Source organism: Ceratotherium simum, chromosome 9 (assembly GCF_057802395.1).
Source record: "Ceratotherium simum simum isolate JZ-2026a chromosome 9, ASM5780239v1, whole genome shotgun sequence".
NCBI lineage: Eukaryota > Metazoa > Chordata > Mammalia > Perissodactyla > Rhinocerotidae > Ceratotherium > Ceratotherium simum.
In genome coordinates this window covers 31,327,900-31,348,807 of record NC_141908.1, presented here as the reverse complement: position 1 = coordinate 31,348,807, position 20,908 = coordinate 31,327,900, and the positions used below count along the sequence as shown (strand labels likewise).

At 43.6% G+C, this 20,908-nt stretch overlaps 1 protein-coding gene across 1 annotated transcript in view; it reads right to left on the bottom strand.

Annotated features, from left to right (window-relative positions):
- The window catches only part of KIF5C (kinesin family member 5C), a 159,648-nt gene that overhangs the window by 108,254 nt on the left and 30,486 nt on the right, over window positions 1-20,908 (bottom strand). The window contains exon 2 of the mRNA XM_014782430.2: window positions 1,224-1,314. Within this exon, the coding sequence (XP_014637916.1) occupies window positions 1,224-1,314 (91 nt within the window). The remainder of the gene's footprint in view (window positions 1-1,223; window positions 1,315-20,908) is intronic.

Sequence of the window (20,908 nt, the reverse complement as noted above, 5' to 3'; positions counted from 1 at the left end):
TACAAGCCCATACTATCAGTTCAAAAAGAGCTCAAATTCAGGCTTATTTTTTCTCTTCAGCTTTCTGTAATAATCTTACTGTGAAGACCTTCAAAATTAATTGATGTCTGCGACAAGAATGTGAATAACCACACACCTCAGCAGGAGCATTGCATACTGATGGAGTCTCCCACGCAGGTGTCCAGGGTCAGAATTAATCTAACAGATGTACCCAGGGCTGATTTTCATGAATTTCAAATAGTTAGGTTAGTCAGCTGAGCTTCAAAAACAAGCCGAGCTAACATGACAAGGTGTTTTTGGGTTTTGTTTTTACTTTTTGCTCTTTAAATCCACAGCTACCTATAAAGTTGGCAGCATCAAGATATTTGAAAGCACAATTGCCGGAGAATTCAAATTTGAAGGCAAGGATTTGATGATGAAAAGCAAATAGCAGGAGATGCCCCTCAGCTCTGTCCAGATGGCGAGCTCCCCAAGGCAAGCTCCAACCTGCCCCTGACTTGAAAGGGCAAGGTACAGCAATGTGTAAATTGCTCCATCTCCCTGCTGTTATTTTGACACAAATCCTTCAGGGCCAAGGCCAGTCCCAGAGAGAAGGATTGATCTCTAAGACACAAATTTAGGCTTCAGGCTGCCTACCTGGAGGAACAAATGTCGAGATCTGGGTGGGATGGCTGAAAGTGGGTTAGATGAGAGTATAATTATGGAATGCTGAGCAGCAAGAACAGCTCAATAACCAACAAGGTAATATGATTTTATGAAGCTGTAGAAAATTCCTTGATGCCCAAGAATTTTCCACATTTAAGGCTTCTTTCTGAAGAGAGAGATGCACAAAATAAATCAACCAAAAATGCACAACTGGCGCAAAAGGAACATATATTTTTCTCCTTCAAAAGGTCCTATACCTACAGCAGTATTTTAAAACCATTACAGAAATAGTGTGACCACAACCTACCTTCCTTTTAAGTTTACAGGTGACAGAATAACTCTGCCAAAAAGGTGGCAAAAGAAATAAAGAAATTTCCTTGGAAAGGAGGTATAGAGAGGTTAAATAACTTGCCTGACATCATAGCAAATCAGGGCCAGAGCTCAGACTATAATTCAGTGTTTCCAATTAGCAGGCCTCTGCTTACAGTTAAGGCACATTGATTCCTAGGCTGCAAATATCACTTAATGTTTTCAATTACTCTGTAAGGCCCAGGAGGAAATAAAGAAATAGCACTTACCTTTGACAATTTGCTTTGCACATGCATTGTAAACCTGCTCTTGGGTCGTGCTGGGAGGCAGCACTCTGTCGAAGACATACGGCTTCCCTTGCTAAAAAAGAAAGACAAAGAAAAGGGCAGAGAAAGCACATTAGAAGTTTAGGAATAAAAAGCACTAATATTAGTAGACCATTGGCACAAAATCACCAACTCTATTCTTTAAGGCAGTTCCTTACCAAGACTAGGGAATTTTTACAGCGTGAACCACACATACACTGTGTGTGTGTATTATATGTTGAGAATCTGAGAGGAGAAATTTAAAAGGGTTTTTTTTTCTTGAAACACTTTTTCTGCTTCATTCATTCATTTGAACAAATATTTATTTATTGAGAGTTTAAGTTGAGCCTAGCCTAGATGCTGACCAAATCAGAACACAGTCCTCCTTGTGAAGTGTTCAATCAAGTGTGGCAGAGAGCTAATATGCAAGAAAGCAACCACACAGGAAAATGCAAAATGCTTAGGTATAAAAAATGGGACAGAGGGGATGATAAAGAGGGCAAAGAGGACCTCCCCGAAGAAGTACCAGTTAAGTGGATCTTTAAAGGATCAGAAAGATTGAGGCCTGTGAAGAGCCGTGGAAGAACATTCCAGGTGGAGGGTGGAGCAGACGAGAGGTGTGCTCAAGGAACCATAGGGTGGTACAAGAAGAGGTGGGAGGAAATCAGGAGCCAGTTCATGCAGGGCACTGTTAGCCACGGTGATGTGCTTGGGTTTTATTCACTGGGAAGATGACATGATCAGATACAAGAAGCTGCTCTTATTAGCAAAACATTATTGCTTTGTGTCCCAAAGAATTCTAGTGTTTTCTTTACACACATAAGTGGTACCTTAACTGGGTCAAGGTTTCAGAGACAAAGGAGACCCTTCTGTACAGTAAATCAAGCAATTGCCCCAGGTGTGTCCTCTAGGGATTTGGTTTGACGCTGGGCCCTGTGTGATTCAAGGAGGTGACTGTCAGAGGGGAAGGGAAGAAGCTCTCCCTTGGGGCTATATGAGCCCTGACGTCAACCACTCAATGTTCAACAAGAAGTTATTGGGCATTTGTGTGCCAGGCACGGCGCTGAGCACTGGGGAAGGTGGTGGGTAAGACAGACACAGCCTCTTCCCATAACAGCAGCTTCTCCCCACCAGTACCACCTAGGCAATGGGCTGGCCTTCTGCTGCCCTTGCCACAGGCCCATCCACCCAGGCGGCCCTTCATCTTCATTTGCCCCAAGTGGCAGAGGGGAGGCAGGAGAAAGAGAAGAACCCAGAGCCTCCTTCACTCCTACCCCGCACCTCCTACACATGGCTCTGGACACCAGGAACCACCTAAGGACAGCCTGACACTTCAAAAAGATAACTGCTCATGAGCGATCCTAGGACAAGGCTTGTTACATCCTATAACCTGCACATAGAAGTAAATACACAGCTGTCAGACTGGCTTAACGTTCACTCATTTACGACCGGGGTAGAGCACAGGTGAGGTCCTCTGCTTCAGGCATTCATGTTTGAGCTTTAGTCTTTGAAAATGGGATTGAGCCAACCAGGTAAACAAGCTACTTCCAGTTTGATCTTAGAAAAAAATGGAGAATTTTGAGGTATCATAAAATTTTGTTTTTATGCAAAGAAGCAGAATCAATCATTCTGCTAAAATTATGGAAAGGGATGATTTTCTGAGGTTTTGTTCCCAGCAAGTCTCATTCAATTAGTGAACCAAATATTTGGTTGAATAACCAAAAGAATATTCCTCACCACAATCTATTACCAACTGTCAGTCTGCTACATTCTTACTAATTTTATCTATTTGTAAAATTCAACTAAATGTCAGTAGAATAACAGGTTAGAATAAACATTTACAGAGTTTGCCTAAATATTTGTCATCCATTGAACCTTCCGGAAAGAAAATGCAGCTTTGCTTAATTTAAAACAAATCCACTATTTCTCCAAACTTGGCGAGAATCACCAAAATAAACTATCTTGTTTACAGCATGATCCTACTTTGGGTTTTAGAGAAAACACACTTAATACAGCAGGAAAAATTACCTATCAAATTATAGTGTATGATACAAAAAAGAGGACTCCCCGATTTTGCTCTTCGATTTAAAATGTTTGTCCGAATGCATTCTACTTTCACTTTAAGAGTGGTAGAAAGCAAGAAATCTCTACTCCTCATTTAAATAATATCATTTATCAAGTGACTAACAAATAACAGAACAATTTTCCATAACCTGAAGTTAACTCCCAAGCAGGAGCTGCCTTCAAGAAAAGATAAAATTTAGAAAATGATTTATTAGGAGACCTAGCTTGTCAGGATTAGCACATTAAGAAGTTAAAAACATAAGCATTTTTACGTGTCCTTTCATGCACTGAGTTGACTACAGACTTTTATTTCAGGTCTACCTTAAAGTCTTGGAATTAGAATACAGAATTAGAATTTAGTTACTGATGATTTTCAAAGAGCTGACTTGTGGCGTAGCTGTGCCAGCTCTATACATACCTACCATTAAAAAACAACAACATAGGAGCTGGCCCAGTGCCATAGTGGTTAAGTTCGGTGCACTCCACTTCGGTGGCCCGGGTTTGGATCCTGGGCATGGACCTACACAACTCATAACGCCATGCTGTGGCAGCATCCCACATACAAAATAGAAGAAGACTGGCAGAGATGTTAGCTCAGGGCCAATCTTCCTCAACAACAACAACAAACTAATTACTCTTTGCTGCTTTGGTAATGGTATGAAAACCTCACAAATTCTGATCGAGACTTGAGCAAAGGCCCATCTCCCCACATGGCCCCCAAGGAGATAAGAGCCTCCCTCTTTCTGATCCCACTGTGGCTGAGGGTTTCTGTGGGCAGGTGTTGAGGCCAGTGTGCTCTAGTCGTCACTAAGTTTGCAGCTACGGAATAAACTTGAGGAATTACATTTTAATATGAGTGCTGGGTGCTAACACTTGAAACTGAATGAAAAGGTCACCATTTCCTTCTGGAAACACATTCCTTTCCAGGCATCTATTCAGCGTATGGTTCTCTCCGACCTCTCTGGCTACTATCTGTCAGTGTCCTCTGCTATTCAGCGTATGGTTCTCTCCGACCTCTCTGGCTACTATCTGTCAGTGTCCTCTGCTGGTGTCTCTTTCAGACTTCTAAATGATGGTGTCTCCTGGACCCAGACCTCAGCCTCCTCTCTCTCTATGCTCTTAACCTTCACGTAATTTAAATGAACATATCAGTCTTCATCTCTCACTAAGCTCCAGATTCATATACTCAATTACCTGCTGGACATTTCCACTTTGATGTCCATTAGCCATCTCAACCTTAACTAGGCAAAAAAGAATCATCAAGCCTTCTCTATCTGAGTAAGAATTGCATCACAAACCATCCAGTTTCTCAGGCCAACATCATCCAATATGTCCCATAGATTCCATATCCAAAATATACCCCAAATTTTATCACTTCTCACCATCTATACCACACAACCTTAGTCTAAGCCACCAACGTTTCTCATCTGGACAATAGCTATAGCCTCCTGACTGATCTCCCTGCCTCCATTCTTGCTCATAACAATCTAATTTCCACTTAGCAGCCAGAGCGAGCTTTCTGGAACTATAAATCAGATGACATAATCTCCTCCCTTAAGAACCTCCAATCGTTTCTATTATACTTAGACTAGACCCTCTTCACCCTCAGTTCCCTGCCTTCTCTCTCTCACTGCAGTGAAGCCCACTGGACTTCCTCCTGTACTGTGCTTATTCCTTGGCTCAGAGCCTTTGCTCTTAACTCTTCCTTCCTCTTAGAATTCTCTCACTGCAGATCTTTATTTGGTTATCTTTATCACCCTTCAGATGTCAACTCCAGTTCTCTTCCTTGAGGGCTTCCATTGTAACTAAACTACCCTGGCATCACTCTCTAATTAACTACTGTATTTGGTTTGCTCCATAGCAATTACTATGTGACCTACTCTCAACCAATCAAATGGACCACTACAATTAAAGCATTTAACCAGCTAAGACAGAAGCCATATAAATCATAAGACCTAATTACATGTATGTAAACCTGCTGCAATTTATGAAGGAAATCTAGATGGGACACACACACTCCACATACATGACAACTGAAAATAAAGTATACCCAGCTTTGCCATGGAAGCCTCCAGTAGAGCAGTGCTAATTGCATAGGAGCAGTGTAACTAAATAACTTACCAGTATCACATACAAAAAATAACACCAGATGGTTCTTACATTTTTATAGTTAAAATTAAAAAAAAAAAAATCAAACCACCAGAATTCCTATCAAGTTGTTGAGAGCCAAGTGTCTGTGAACCATATGGCCTGCCTATTAATACATTTGACCTGTTACCCAACAACTGTTCCCCAGCCTGGAAGGAATATTACTCTGGGAGACAGAGGAAAGCAAAGGACCCACTTAAAGGTTTAGAAGATGGGCACCAGAAGAGATGTTAAGGAAACTGAAATTAATTATCCGCAAGAAGAGATAATCAAGAAGTGATCTAATAACAATCTCTAAGACTGACTAAGAGGTTGCCAATGATTTTTCTTCTACCTTTACTAAGAAAGAAAGAAACAGAAAAAAAAGGTGACTTAAATTTCCACAGCAAGATTTAAACTCACCCTGTGGAATTATCTTCAGACACTGAGGAGTGTTAGGAAGAGGAACTGACTACTGAGAACAGTCATTAACTCTCTGTCCCAGGTGTTTATGTGGCTTCATTCCTGAAAGTACAGGAGCTGACGAGTTCTTTCAGCCCATGCTGACCACCTTCTCACTACTGTCCACCAACACCATCACCAACCACTAGGACCCAAACCCTTTTATATTTTATCTCATTTAATTCTCATAGTAACTCTACGAGGTAGGTTTTATTATCCCCATTTCACAAGCTAGAAAATTAGGGCCCAGCCACATTATCAGCTCTATTACTTTGGGGAAATAACTTTAAGGCTCTGATTTCAAGTGCTCTTCCTTTATACCATGCTGTTTTTCTAAGAGGTTTACGATTTATTGGAAAAGCAGGAGACATACAAAACAGCAGATGCTAAGACTAATATGAAAGATTGAAGCAAAATGATTAATGAGGTAACAAAGACAGAGATCCCTACTATCGCCTACAGCAGTTAAGAAGTGTTAACCATGACGGCAGGACAGACATGAAACCACTGAGGAAAGAAGGGCTTAATACCAGGGATCAAGGGCAAGATGGACAAGAAAAATGGGGGGCAGGCACATGGCAAGCCTTCCTTGCAACAGAAGGAATTAAAAACAGGCAAAGGCTGATCAGAGGTTAAGAAAAGAGAGATGTAAGACTTGTTATGAAAAATTGAAGTTATTAAGAAAAATTCAAGAATTTTTCAGAGCCAAAAGGTCCTTCAAGGTCATTGACCACATGGTCACATGTGGTTGGACCACAAGGATCAACCCCACACTATGTTTTACATAGAAACACACTTGAGATCATGAGAGGGTAGATGACTTGCAGAAAGTCACCCAGCCAATTAGGTGGGTAGCAGATCTGTGCCCAGAATCCAGACCTCTTGGTTCCCCATCTAGTGTTCTATAAGTTCTGGCTTTAGAATCTATTGCTCTCTCTGAACATCAAGGAAACAATAAGCATGAGCCTCTGGTGCTTTCTTTTCCTGCTTTCCTCCCAATCAATTCTAAATTATTTCCAAATATGCAACTGATGAGTTCAGCAAAGAAAGAGTCATCACTATGAGAGCTGGAGGAATACAGCAGGAGAATGAGAATCACGGCCTCTGGGAGTTCACATGAACTTGAGAGTCAGCTGGTCCAACCTCCTCTCAATGCACAACTCCCACCTCCATGGGCCCTGAGAGGCAACAGCGAACTCAACTCACTCTAATTGTTAGAAAGCTGTGTCCTTATATTGATTTAAAATCTGCCTCCCTTAAGCATTAGACCTGGTGCTATCCTCCAGAACAAGACAGACCGAGGTCAGAGAAACCTGCCTACGTCTACATTGCAGCTTTGTTTCACTTTGAGAGCTAAGTGTTCAATGTCCAAATCTCTTTTCTCTTCTCTGAGAGAGAAAGAGAAAGACAAATGTGCTTCCTTCCTAAAAGTTGTATGGATTTGTCTTGACTTGAAAGACTCCAAAGGTGTCCAAGGTTAAGACATCAGTAAAGCATTATATTAGCTTTCACAAGATAAACTCATAGACTGTTAAAGCCTTTGGTAACAACCTGAAAGAATGTTTCCAAAACATTAACTAAAAAGCAAGAAGTCCTTGAGTTAATGCTGATACTCATTTTTTATCAACACAAATATCCTGCCAAAATAAATTTTGTTTTGTGTTGTTTATTGAAATATAATTCACACACTATAAAATTCACTCCTTAATAAAAGGGTATGATTCAGTGGTTGTCAGAATACTCACAAGGTTGGACAACCATCACCGCTGTCTAATTCCAGAACATTTTCATCACCCCAAAAAGAATCTGTACCCATTAGCAGACACTCCCCATCCTCCCAGGCCCGTAGCCCTAGGCAACCACTAATCTACTTTCTATCTTTATAGCTTTGCCTGTTCTGGACACTCTGTCTAAACTGAATTAAATAATATATAGCTTTTTGTGACTAACGGTTTCTTTTACTTAACATAATGTTTTCAAGGTTCATCCCTGTTTTAGCATGAATCAGTACTTCATTCACTTTCATGACTGAATAATATTCCATCGTATGGATTTACCACATTTTATCTGTCCATTCATCAGTTTGTGGACATTTGGGTTGTTTCTACTTTTTGGCTATTATGAATGCTCCTATGAACATTCATGTACAAGTTTTTATGGACATGTGTTTTCATTTCTCTTGGGTATATACCCAGGAGGGGAATTTCTGAGTCATATAGTAACTCTATGTTTAAGAGTCATATATCAGTTGAGGAACTGACAAATTATTTTCCAAAGTAGTCGTAACATTTTATGTTCCCACCAGCAGTGTATGAGGCTTCCAACTTCTCCACATCCTTGCCAACACTTGTTACTGTCTAGTCATCCTAGTGATTATGCAGTGGTATTTCTTCATGATGTTGATTTTTATCTGAGGAGAAGTTTTTTTAAGTTGATTTAACATAAAATTTATTTCAACAAATATTATGGATACAGAGATGTCTCCAGGGGTGCAATACACTGTTGTGCTGTTATCATGACATTTATCAAGTGGCCCAGAGTGAGAGAATCATCTTATGGAAACTATAAATTATATACATCCACATGCTTTAAGAAAGAGAACAGTTGACCAGGAGGAGAGAACTTATAAAGGGATTTATGATAGGGTTTCTGTGCTCTTCACTCCAGTAGCCAATAGGCTGCATGTTGCCCAAGGAAGGCAGCCTACCAACATATGGTGGAAATGAATTCAACTAACTTGGATATAATTCCCATCTCTCTGAGGCTCAGTTTCCTCATCTGTAAAATGGAGCCAATAATACCCAGGCTCCTGTGAGGATTAGATATTCTCATGTGAATAAAGGATCTATTGCAGTGCCTAGAGTTAAAGAAGATGCTCAAGACATGATCAGTGTTATTCTGTAATAAAAGGTTTGCACCAATTTGTACTAGGCACTTCTATTACACCAAACTTACCAAGCGGTGACCCTTTAAAGGAAGGGATATGAATAAGTGACAATCATTCACAATGTACCAGCTCAGACACTTGCCATCTGGGTCCTTACAATATCCTAGTGTCAAATCATACCTCACACATCTCCAGGCCCCCAGGTCTGAGACTATGAGCTCAGCTCCACAGAGCATGGGGGCCATTTAATTTCCCAGTGTCCTAAGAAAATTTACTCTGTCGCAAGGTCATCATTTACACTCGTTAAAAATAAATAAAATTTCAATGTTCAGCCACAAAGCCTGTTTAGGAAATGTGAGGTAGTCACCTATGGTGCAGGCAGTCCTAGACTCACCAGCTTTGCTATTACAGCTTTGGAGCCTCCTGGAAACTTCTGTGATAATACCAACTGCAAACCTGAAGCAGATGCTCCCAGGGTCCTGACCACATCCTCTCAATCCTCACCATTTCCATGCAGGCGGGCCTGATCTCCCACACTTGCATCTCTTTGCCTGAGGGCTTTTCTGGCTGCTAGAGCCTTCTCTTCCCAGCACCAACCCAGCAGTCCTCACCAATGACTGACAGGAGTTGGGAGTAAATACTTTAGCTCTCTCACCCAGGGGTGGACGTGGAAGGGAGTGACTTTGAGGCATGAATTACAAACTGGCTCCCAGAGCTCCTCGATGGGAGGAAACTCCAGTTGCCTGTGGTGGTAACATGCATGATGACACACCCTACATTGGTTTCCTCGCTTCCCCGCCTCACTTCTCCACTCTTTATCAGTGTTTCTCCTGGATTCACCTCCCAAAGAAACTTGTGCTTCAATCCTTGTGTCTACTTCTGGGGAAGCCTCAAGTCAGGCAAAATCCTAGACATTCTGCTCTTCATTCATGAGGTCCTAAGAGATTCAGGATTTGTTGAATCACTGTCAAATATGGAGCCTTCACATTTGGTTGATGTCTAGACAAGAGAGTGAGTGGAAATTGAAATCTTCGTTAAAATTCAATAAGCTGTGGGCTTGGGACACTGTCTTAGAAAAATGTGTGTCTTTTTCTTCATAAAAGGGTGCCGGTCACTTGCCAAGCCTTGGGCCCATGGGGCCACATCTGCCCAGAGGATCACCAATTTCTAATTTACACAAAGGAGCGCTACAGGCTCCTGAAGGCCCCCAGAGCGCCTTGTACATAATGGTCCAGGGCAGATGCTCAATAATGTCTGCTGCTGAGGATGACAACCAAAGCCTGCCAGATGAGCACCACGGAAATTAGACGTAGGGTGCCGGGACACTGTGCAATGGTGTTGGGGTGCTAGAGGGAGGAAGGGAATCCATACTCATCACATCTCTCCAGTGTGTCAGAAACTTTACTTGTTGCTGATCATTCTCGCCCCTCACCTCCAAGATCTTAGCAGTCATGGAGTTGCCCTGTCTCCTTCTGTATCCCTTCACTCCTCTTCTCCCCATCACCTACCTTCCCATTTATCTGGAGCTGGCCTGCAAATTCCCAAAGCAGAAAAAAATCCCACTGTGCGCGTTGGGGCAAAGCAGCCCATACCTGGGGGTAACCATCAGCTCTTTCCCATCACTGTTCCCATCCCATCCTGGGTCCATCAATCTGCAAATATGGCTTCACATGGAGACCCTAAGACCAAGCAGCCTGATTTGTCCCATCAGCTGAACCCACCACTCCAGCTTCACATTCTCCTCTCCACTCCATTGCCTGCCCCCATCTACGCCGGAACGACTCTGTGACTAGCGATACAAATGCTAAGCCAGAGCTGGCCCCAGACATCCCCACCCCCACACACATACACTGGCTCTGTGCCCCAAGGAAGGTGGCCGGTGCCAGTTCTGGCCAAAGCCAAGGCTGCTCCCAGGAGAGGCCGCAATGAAACTCACGTCCATGAAGCAGCAACTGGCTTCTACTGGAGTTGCCAAGGCAATGCCAACCACTTCACGTCTCGAGAACGAACAAAGGCAGCACACAGAATGACTCTTGTTAAGCCTTCTTCCTGCAGGAAACCAGGCTAGAATTCTTTCCTTTCTGCCAAAAGTCCTGCTGTGTGGACACACAAGCACTGTCAAGATCTCAGGCAGCCATGAAAAAACCCTCTGGGAAGGCAAACCTCCCAAGTGATAATGAAGAAATTCAGAATTATTGCCCGGCTAACAGGTAAAATGAAGACGGAAGTGTTACCTCTGTGAAAGAAATTAATGGAAGCTGTGTTGCCAAAATAAGGTTCTTATTTGTATGTGACTTTCATTTCATATCAAAATACAATGACCTCCCCTCAGTTCTTCCCCCTTGAACTTTTCTGTACCCTAATCTGCCAAGACACAGGGATTAGTAGAGAGTTAGGGGAACTGGTTCTAGTCCAGGACCTCACTCTTCACATACCTTGTGACCTTAAACGATTCACCTATATTTTCTGGACCTCCTCCTCTCTGTAAAGTGAAAGATGGGACCTTTCTGGCTCTAACATGCTATAATGATAACGAGCAGCACAGGGGTTCTGGGATTTTTCCCCATAAGAGTGGCTTCTGTCTTGACAACATGAAGCCTGAGAGAAGTAAACTGTAAACCGGAGTAAGCTCGGGTTCTATATATACTTAGAGAAATGAATAAAAATTGCTGCTCTGGATATTTCAGCAGATCTGGTTTTCTGCCAAGTCAAGTCTGAAAAAAAATCAAACCTTCCTCACTGGAGAGGAGGTGAAAAGCTGTTTCACTGAAGGTAGAATGTAAGGTTTATTTTGCCAAATGGAAGACAGCAAAGACAACGCTGAGCTTTCTGCCTGGGGCATGTCGCCATGGCGGCGGCCGCCTGGCACAGCACTGTGCAATCCAGTCAAACCGCAAACCTCTCCCACTTACGCCGAGACTCACGGTGGCACCTCCAACACGGAAGCCACTTGGTGACACATGCAAAGCTCTCCTCCCTTTACAAGTGAAATATATGAAACAAAAAATTAAATTCATGACAAATACAAAACATAAAAACTTTTGCCCAGACCTTCACTTGGTGAGGTATGGTGCATACAGATGCTTCTGATAAATGTGCACTGCCAATAGAATTAATATTCTACTAATTATTTTTTACTCCTCAGAAACAATCTCTATAATTATAATTTTCCCATGTATTGGACAGCAATTTTGCTTTTATAGTATGTTCAGGTCCCTCATCTCCATTTGTTCCTCATGATTTTAGAGGCTGAGCAGGGATACCAGCTTCTCTTTCTGGGAATGGAGAATAACTTCCCACGGCCACATGGAAGGCGACAATTTGAGCTGAGACTAGGATCCAGAATTTCTGGTTCCCAGCCAAGCCTTCTACCCATAACACCATATTGCATCTTGTCATTGATCTCCAAGAACATATTTAATCCCCAACTACAGATTTTCTAAGAATTCCACACATTTGGATTTAGAATGTGACGCAATATAACCTAGAATGCAATGGCTTCCTTTTACACATTACTGATAAATAACTCCCAAAAATTACAGGAAAAAGAATGTCCCATAAAACAGAATAATTACATTACCCAAAACCAGCAATAGTCATTAGTTAAGTTTAGGGTATCTATGTCACAATTAGTGTCTAAGGTGCCACCCCTACTGGATTAGAGAGCAATAGAGCTATAAAAGGGGAGCTACTCATACAAATTCTAAAAAGCAATTCCACAGCCAGCTAAGTCTAGGATAGATGGGCTGGAACTCAGGCTACATAAGGCTCATCCCAGTCCAATGAGACTCTGTCTTCATCCAGGAGAAGGGACGTTTGACCTGTAGAGGCAGAAGTGGATTACCCAATTGGCAGATGAAGTACTTGGGGTGCACCAAAAAAAAAATTTTTTTTAAGTTTTGGTGTTATTGAATTCAGCCACAATTTTGTAATCAGAAAATCTAAAAGAAGCTGTTTTAAGTACAGCTGACACTGAAGCTTTGTATCTTTTAAAAGATTTTTAATTTTTTTTCGTTTTTTTGTGCGTGTGTGAGGAAGATCAGCCCTGAGCTAACATCCATGTTAATCCTCCTCTTTTTGCTGAGGAAGACCAGCTCTGAGCTAACATCTATTGCCAATCCTCCTCTTTTTTTTCCCCAAAGCCCCAGTAGATAGTTATATGTCATAGCTGCACATCCTTCTAGTTGCTGTATGTGGGACGCGGCCTCAGCATGGCCGGAGAAGCGGTGCATGGGTGCGCGCCCAGGATCCGAACCCAGGCCACCAGTAGTGGAGTGTGTGCACTTAACCGCTAAGCCATGTGGCCGGCCCCCAAGATTTTTAATTTTACTTGGAGAATGGGACACCATATTTTTCTCTGCTTACGGTCCTGGAAGGGGTGGGTGGCCACAAACAAAGTGACATTTGAAAAGCAAAATCTCCCAACACTTCTTCTGCCTGCCCCGCCCTCCTTCCTGACTTGAAGTTCCACCACGTGAACCATTAATGCATTAGACATCAAGAGAGACTTTGGTTCCAGAAGGCTAATTGTTATCAGAAATAGCTCTCTAGTCTTCTGCCAGGAGCAGCAATTAGCTTATCCGATTCATTAATTAATAGAATTGAGATAAAACAATTGTTCATTTCTGAGTAGACAGTGAAGTATGTGTGTGTTGTGGGGAGAGGGGACAGGGAGAGAAGTTCCCCAGACCAAGCAGGGAAAATCAGGGTGACAGGGAGAAGCACCAAAGGCAAATGCCATCTCCTTCCCAACCAGCCTAAGATGGGCCAGGAGATACTTGTTTAAACCTATTATTCCAAGCAGCTTTTGCTCAACTATCTAGGGTAATAATTGTTTAATATACACCCACACTCAGTTATCTGAAGGGCTGCTTGTTGGTACCTTCTCCCTTGAGAAATGAACCCTGTGTTCATCAACTCTTATCCCACATTTCGTTTCAATATCTCCCTCTTCACAGGCTCCTTCCTTCTGACCTAACACATGCTTAGGCTTTCTTGCTTTCTTCTTCCATTAATTTTTTTTCTTTGTCCTCCCTCAAACTACTGCCCCATCTCTGCCTTTGTTCTCCATCAAACTACTTGAAAGGTTGGTCTTCTCTTGCCTCTACTCCTCACTCCTCCACCTCCATCCTGCCATCTAATTTTTACCCTCATTTGGCTGCTTTCTTAAAGGGCCCCATGGTCTCCTACTCACCAAATCTAAGACCATTTGACAGCCTGCTAGGTCCTCAAAGTTAACAAACCATTAAGAACTGTGCACCAGCCCCGCCTTGTTGAAACTCTGATCCGCTGTCTCCCTGGACACTGCACCCTCCTGCTCAGTACTCCTTCCTCTTTTGACTCCTCCGTCTCTTCTGTCACTAGTTCTGCTTCCTGCAAACTCCAAATAAAGAATGTCCCTAGCTCTCTCATTGGACCTCTTCTCCTTTGCACCCTCCTCTTCTGTACTCTTTCCTATGAAAGAGCTCAAACACACCAATAGTTTCAGCCACAACCATGTGCAAAAGACTCACAAAAGTCCATCTCTAACCCTTAGCCCCAAACACACGTTACCAACTGTCTGATTAAAACCTCCAACTGGATGTCCCCAAATACCCTAAATGATGTATGTTGAAGAAGGAGCTCATTGTCTTCTTCCTCCTCCCCCACCCCCTTCACCTCTTTCTACCACTCTTCGCAGTCATCTAGGCTGAAAAGCTGAGCGCCCTCTTGCCCACAGCTCTCCCTCACCACCGTCACCCAGTCAGTTGCCACAGAGCGGTGGTTGATTTCTTTGGTCTATCTCTTGCTTTACATCTCAACTATCCTTATTACTTTTTGCCTAGACTTGTGCAAGAGCCTTCTAGGTGGTTGGGTTGTCTCTCCTCCCCTCAAATGCATTCTACTTCCTTTGCCAAATCCATCTGCCTTTGGCCCAGCTCCTAAAAGATGACACCCAACCATCTGACGGGTTGCTCTACTGTACATAAGCCCCCTAGTTAGACGCCTTCTACAGTACGGGACCTACGAGCCCTGGCAAGTGGGTCCTTCTCTACCTGACACTCCAGTGATGCACTCACAATGACTTTCCTGCATCCACCTTACTGCTCTAACTATTCCCCCTCACTGGAATGCCATCTTGATACCTTTACCTTGTTATCTGTCAAAATAGTACCTGTTCTTTGAGACTCATACCAAATGCTATCTCTTCCAAGATAAAGCCTTTCCTTGAGCCTCTCAAATAGATGCCATCTCTCTCCTTCTTTGAATTTCCATGGCACTTTGATACTCTTCCAGGAGAACTCTGATCACAAACTACTTCATATTACAGTCATCTGGAAGCAGATCACGGAAAGAAAACAGGATCTAAGGTCAGAGATTGGATCGAAAGAGGGATAACGTATCTGAGTGACTCTTGCCTGCCAGGCCTGATGCTTTGCCTGAGTCATCATAGATTTCTCGAAACTACTCTCTAATGTAACTATCACTCTTTGCACTTTTCAAGTGACAGGGTCAAGTTCAGAAAGGTCCCTGACTTACACAGGCTCACAAAGCCCTTATTATATTTCCTTCACGTGGTAATAGTGAGAAGCAAGTAATAAAAGGCATACAAAAATCACTTTACAAATTGCAAAGCACTATACACATATTTGTTATCAACTTATCTTACTTACCCTTCTATAGATTTTTAGTGAAGGACATGTTTTCTATCTTACCAATCTTTGGATTCTCTGCAGCATTTATGATAATTATTAAAAGTGCTTAAATAGTTGTTTAATTAAATTGGATTTCTGATGCCATGTCTTGAATTAATAGGATTCTGAAATTTTTCACTCCAAAAAAAAAGTTGCCATTTATTTAGCAGGTGCATGTTCCAGGCATAGACTCTCTCTAATGTCCACAGCAACACTAGAAGGCTTGTATCATTGTCCTCATTTTATGGGTGGGGAAACCAGAGTTCAGAGACAATCATAACAGTCACACAGATAGTAAGGAGCAGAGGCAAGACAGCCTGATTCCAAAGCTCATGATTTCCCACCATTCCAGACTCCTGACCCCAAAGAGCCAAATGGCCTGGATGCCATCACAATCCACAGATGTTTCTGCATCAGAGGGATTCCTGTCGCTTATGAGCACAGAAATATTATTTTCTTTCTATACCCACGAGCACTGAGCTCCCTCTCAGATGCCACTCAGTATCATCACCTCCTCGTGAACACTGGCATAATCAGCACTCTCCTCCACACAGCTCAACAGATTTCATATATTCTTACAGATTTAGAGTTTCTCTTCTCACTGCTTTTTTCAACAAATCCTGACAGAGAATCCTTATGTGCCAGGACCTGTTGAAGACTCTGGGAACACAGCAGTAATGAGAAATGGGTTTCCTGTCTTTATGGAGCTTTCATTCTAACAGAGTGGGAGGAGACGGGCAATAAGCAAGCAAAGCATAACAAAGATAATTTCTGCTAGTGTTGTCGTATAATGGGAATAAAGAGGGTTGGGAGGATGGCTCTGAGCACGTGACATTAGAGTGGAGGCCTGGAGGCTTGCCAACTACAGGAAGAGCAAGGGGCAGAGCGCTCCAGATAGAAGTAACTAAAAAAGTGCAGCCTTGAGTTAGGAAGCTCTCAGTGTGTTGGAAAGTGGCTAGTGTATTTGCAGAGAGAAAGGAGCAGGATGGTATGAGATGACAGGGGAAGAGTCAGGCAGAGGCCTGGTACTAGAAAGCCCTGTAGTAGATCCTTGGAATGTACTTTTAAGCAAAGAAATGGCCTGATCTGGTTTCTGTTTTTAAAATAATACTCTGGCTACCCTGTGGGGACTTGGTGTTTGTGAAGGGAATGTGAAGTAAGACAAATATAAAAACCACTTAGGGGGCGATTTAGAAGTCCAGAAAGATGTGGGGCAACTTGGATTAAGGAGTGGGCAATGAAGATGGAAAGAAGAGGGTGGATTTGGGCTAAGTTGGGAGGTGGGCCCATGCTGCAAACATGGATGACAAAGAACCACACTATGAACCCTGGCAAATGTCCATGAGTTGCTTCACTAATTTCCATGCCAGAGTCACAGGCCACAGATCACTTAAAGTCAGCCCAACATCAAAGTTGACCAGGCCAGGAAGGCCTATTCATCCTTATTCTCAAAACACTCTTCAGAGATTGCCTCTCGTCCTTTGACCTCCAAGTTCAAGCACGTCAACTGTAGAGTCATCCAAATAGTCCAGAAATCAAGGCAAAGAGAGAGCCCAGAGGTACTGAGTACCTCATGTCAACATCTTCCATCCCCATAACGATCCTATGGAATTGGTGCTACCATCCCCCGTATGACAGGGACAACAGATTCCCCAATGTCACTCAACTGGTACATGGCAGATCCACAGTTGAGCCCAGATCTCTCTGACCCCAATGCCCACGCTCCTTCAACCACACCCCGTATGAAATCCAGAAACTTCACTGCAGGGAGAGTGAACTTCACAGCGGCTGGTGACCATGAGTTGATCACACCCATTCCTGAAACCACTCTCCACTCTTTAACTTCAGTTTCCCACACTTTCTTTCAGAATTTTCTGGGTAGAAATGCTTCCATTTATTGAACATATAATTATTGATGCTCCTTTGTGTCAGGCAACCTCCTAGACCCTAGGAAGCCAATAATGAGAAGGACACAGTCCTCAAGCACCAGGAGTCCAGGGTCTGATGGGGGAGGCAAAGAAGCAGGAAAGGAAGGTGGTTTTTCTCTCCTCGGTCCTTTAAAGCTCCATAAATGCTAAGGTTAAACTGACCCCAGAAATTTGGCTGATATTTTCAGGGACTTCTTTGCTTTTGTGCCACACTGGTCTCATTATGTAGATAACGTCACAGATTCATTCCATTTCATTATTCTGTAAGCGGACTATCTAATAAAAAAGTATCAGCTTAAAAAATGCAAAGTCTGAGGCAAAGTAACTTTTCTATTTTAAGCAGCCTTCAGATATTAGCATTGCTAATCAGCACCTCATTGGATGGTTAGGACCGACTCTAAGCACCACGTAAGGAACGAGAGTGATGGAGAACATCTATCAGCTGCTGGAACCAGGCACAATGGGGAGTGTGCTGTAGAAGTCATCTTACTGAATCCTCAGACGACCCCACGGAGGAGAAAAAACTAGGATGCCTGTTTTTTTTCTTTTTCTGTGAGGAAGATCAGCCCTGAGCTAACATCCGTGCTAATCCTCCTCTTTTTGCTGAGGAAGACCAGCTCTGAGCTAACATCTATTGCCAATCCTCCTCCGTTTTTTTTTTTCCTCAAAGCCCCAGTGGATAGTTGTATGTCATAGTTGCACATCCTTCTAGTTGCTGTATGTGGGATGCGGCCTCAGCATGGCCAGAGACGCGGTGCGTTGGTGCGCGCCCGGATCTGAACCCCGGCCCCAAGCAGCGGAGCGCACTCACTTAACCGCTAAGCCACGGGGCCGGCCCCAGGATGCCTGTTTTATAGTTAGAGAAACTGAGGCTTGGGGTGGTTAAATGACTTTCACAAGGTTACTCAGTGAGTAAGTATGAGAAGGAACACGGGCCCATGTTCTTAACCCATCTTCTGTTCTGCTAAGGCCAGGGTGGGCCTTTAAAATGACTGAGGGGTTAGAAATAAGAAACTGGATTGATGGACCTAGCTTAACTGTGCCTGGAGGAGAGGAATCTTGGAGATGATTCATTAAAGCATATTCAGGATATTTTTTAAATAAATTGAGACAGCTGCTCTCCATCTCCACTGAGGGTAGAAAAAAAGGCATTCACCCTCAGCCTAGCAGGTAAAGATAAAGAATGTCCAGACAGAGGAGTCTTGCTGGACCCTGGGGAACTCTTGCGTGCCCTATAATTGTTTGCCAAACCACAAATGCCTCCTCTTAGCCCCACTCTTTCTTCAAGGACCATTTCAAATGCCACCTGCTGAGAAATCTTTTTTTTTCTGGTTATTTTCTTTCTCTGAGAATATATGTCTTCTCCCCAGTTGAATGGCAACTCTCTGGAGGGAAGGAGCGAGGACTTGCCTACCCCCTCTGTCTCCAATGCATTTCTTTGGAAAATGCCATGTGAATAGTGATTCTAGAAGTAATCATCTGAGCCTCGTAGAAAAGTCTACTTTCCACCCTGGTAAACACTAGAATGCCTTTTCCAGATCAATTCTATATCTGCGATTGTGGGCAATGCTGAAATAAAAGGAAAGCCTGGCCAGCCAAAACTTTTAATGTAAATGGTGGCAATAGCAACTGAGTAGGTTGGAAAGATTTGAGATGGCGGCAGGCCAAAAGATTCCCACAGGGACTTCCAGCCTGGAGACTATGGGATAGATCTGCAGATGAACCAAATGACAGGAAATCTCTTTCACCTGAGGAAAGCCTGCTGCGAGGCCCCAGTTGATACATGTCCCAGGTGTCTAATCACTTCAGCTGCCTCTGAGCCACGGAGAAAAACAGGAGGGCTGGGGCATATCAATGCTCTCTTCTCCCCACCTCCTCACCTTCCTCCTTCAGGGCCACCTGAGCCACAAAGCCAGATCCTCATCAGTCAGCTCCTCACCTTCCTCTCCACTCTTCCACTCATGCCCACAGGCCTGGATCTGAGGTCAGGAAGCTCTGGGCTTGGATCCCTACACAGAAAATGACTCCTTTTCTCACTAGATTAGATTTGTTCCGGATGACCTACAGCCCAGTAGTCACTCTGCTCCCACATGCTCCCTGATCCAACTTACCCTGGAAGAAGATGTGAGGGATGCAAACACGTGGGTACAGCAATCCAGACAAGGAGAGACCCCAGTCTCCTCGGTTAATGCGCAAAGCTCACTGCGTGACTGGGCCCCTTCCATGCTCAAAATTCCACACCTGGGTGCGTGAGTGCCACTGTGTCTGAAGCCCAAGACCTTCACAAGGCACAGCTGATGCCTTGAGCGAGGCAACAGCAGGCTGTCCTTCACAGGCCATATCTTTGAGGAGAAGGTGGTCTCTGTGACACAGGTGGAGACTCCCCACTTCCCATCAGAGGGCCGATAAGCCCGTTAAGGGAACAGCTCTCTCTACTGTGCTTCCTCAATGAAAGAAGCCTCACAAGACAGCACCAGAGGGCTCAAAACAGATGACTTTAGGCTAATCCCCTTTCGATAGGTCTGAAAAACAGCTGTTACTGTCCTTGTCATTCTCAGTTTTCTAGCAATATCGTGCCCTGAGCTCCAAGCCCTTCCTGCCGTAAAGTATGTCAGTTCCAAGCGCCTCCCTCCCCAGGGACTTTCAAAAGATCGATGAGTAAATTCTTGTCTAGATCCCCTTGGTCTCCACTTTCACACCATTTGCTTCGTCTAGGCACTCATACTTGTTCTCCTCCCTCCTTTTCTGAATTATTTAAACATCAAGAATTGGCTAAAATTTTCTTGCAGAATTTACTGGTAAGAGAAGAGGCGGCTTCCCCCCTCTCCTCTGTTTCCCCTCTGTCGTCTGTCATCTGGCCCAGGGGAAGTCTTGCTCTTCCTCCTCTCCCTCCTAGGTGAACCCACCCTCCTGCATCCCTGACTCTGGCTCCATCTATCCCCTCTCACACGCATCTTCGTCATCTCCTCTTCCATTAGCTAAAAACATGCCCACATACTTGCTGTTCTAAAAACCAAAAAACCTCCCATCCATCTTGTTTTTACTTCAACTTACTGTGACATCATCACACTAGGCTTCTTGGAAAAACACAGAACACACTCCCTGCTTCCCTCCTCTAACTCACTCCTCAGACTATGCCAGTCCTTTGGCTAAACCGGCGCCAGCAAGGGCCCCACAGTTGTCCCATCAGCAGTCCCATTGCCTCTCCTCTGTCACTGCTTTATTGCCCTCTCTGCAGCATCTGCCCCTGTGCCCGCCTCCTCTCCACAGCTCTGCATTCTCTCTGCACTCCTCTGACTTCTATCATTTCTCTTCTTTCTGAACATTGGCCTTCTCTAGGGTAAAATTTTGTCCCCTTTCTGTCTCTAAACCATTGTTTCCCAACTCAGAGATTTGCATGCCACCATCACAATTTTTGCCATAGCCACGTACCATCCACAAACTTTTAATTTAGCAGTTTTCTTTAAATCAATTCACTTTTCCTTAAATATGCTTTCAATGAAACTT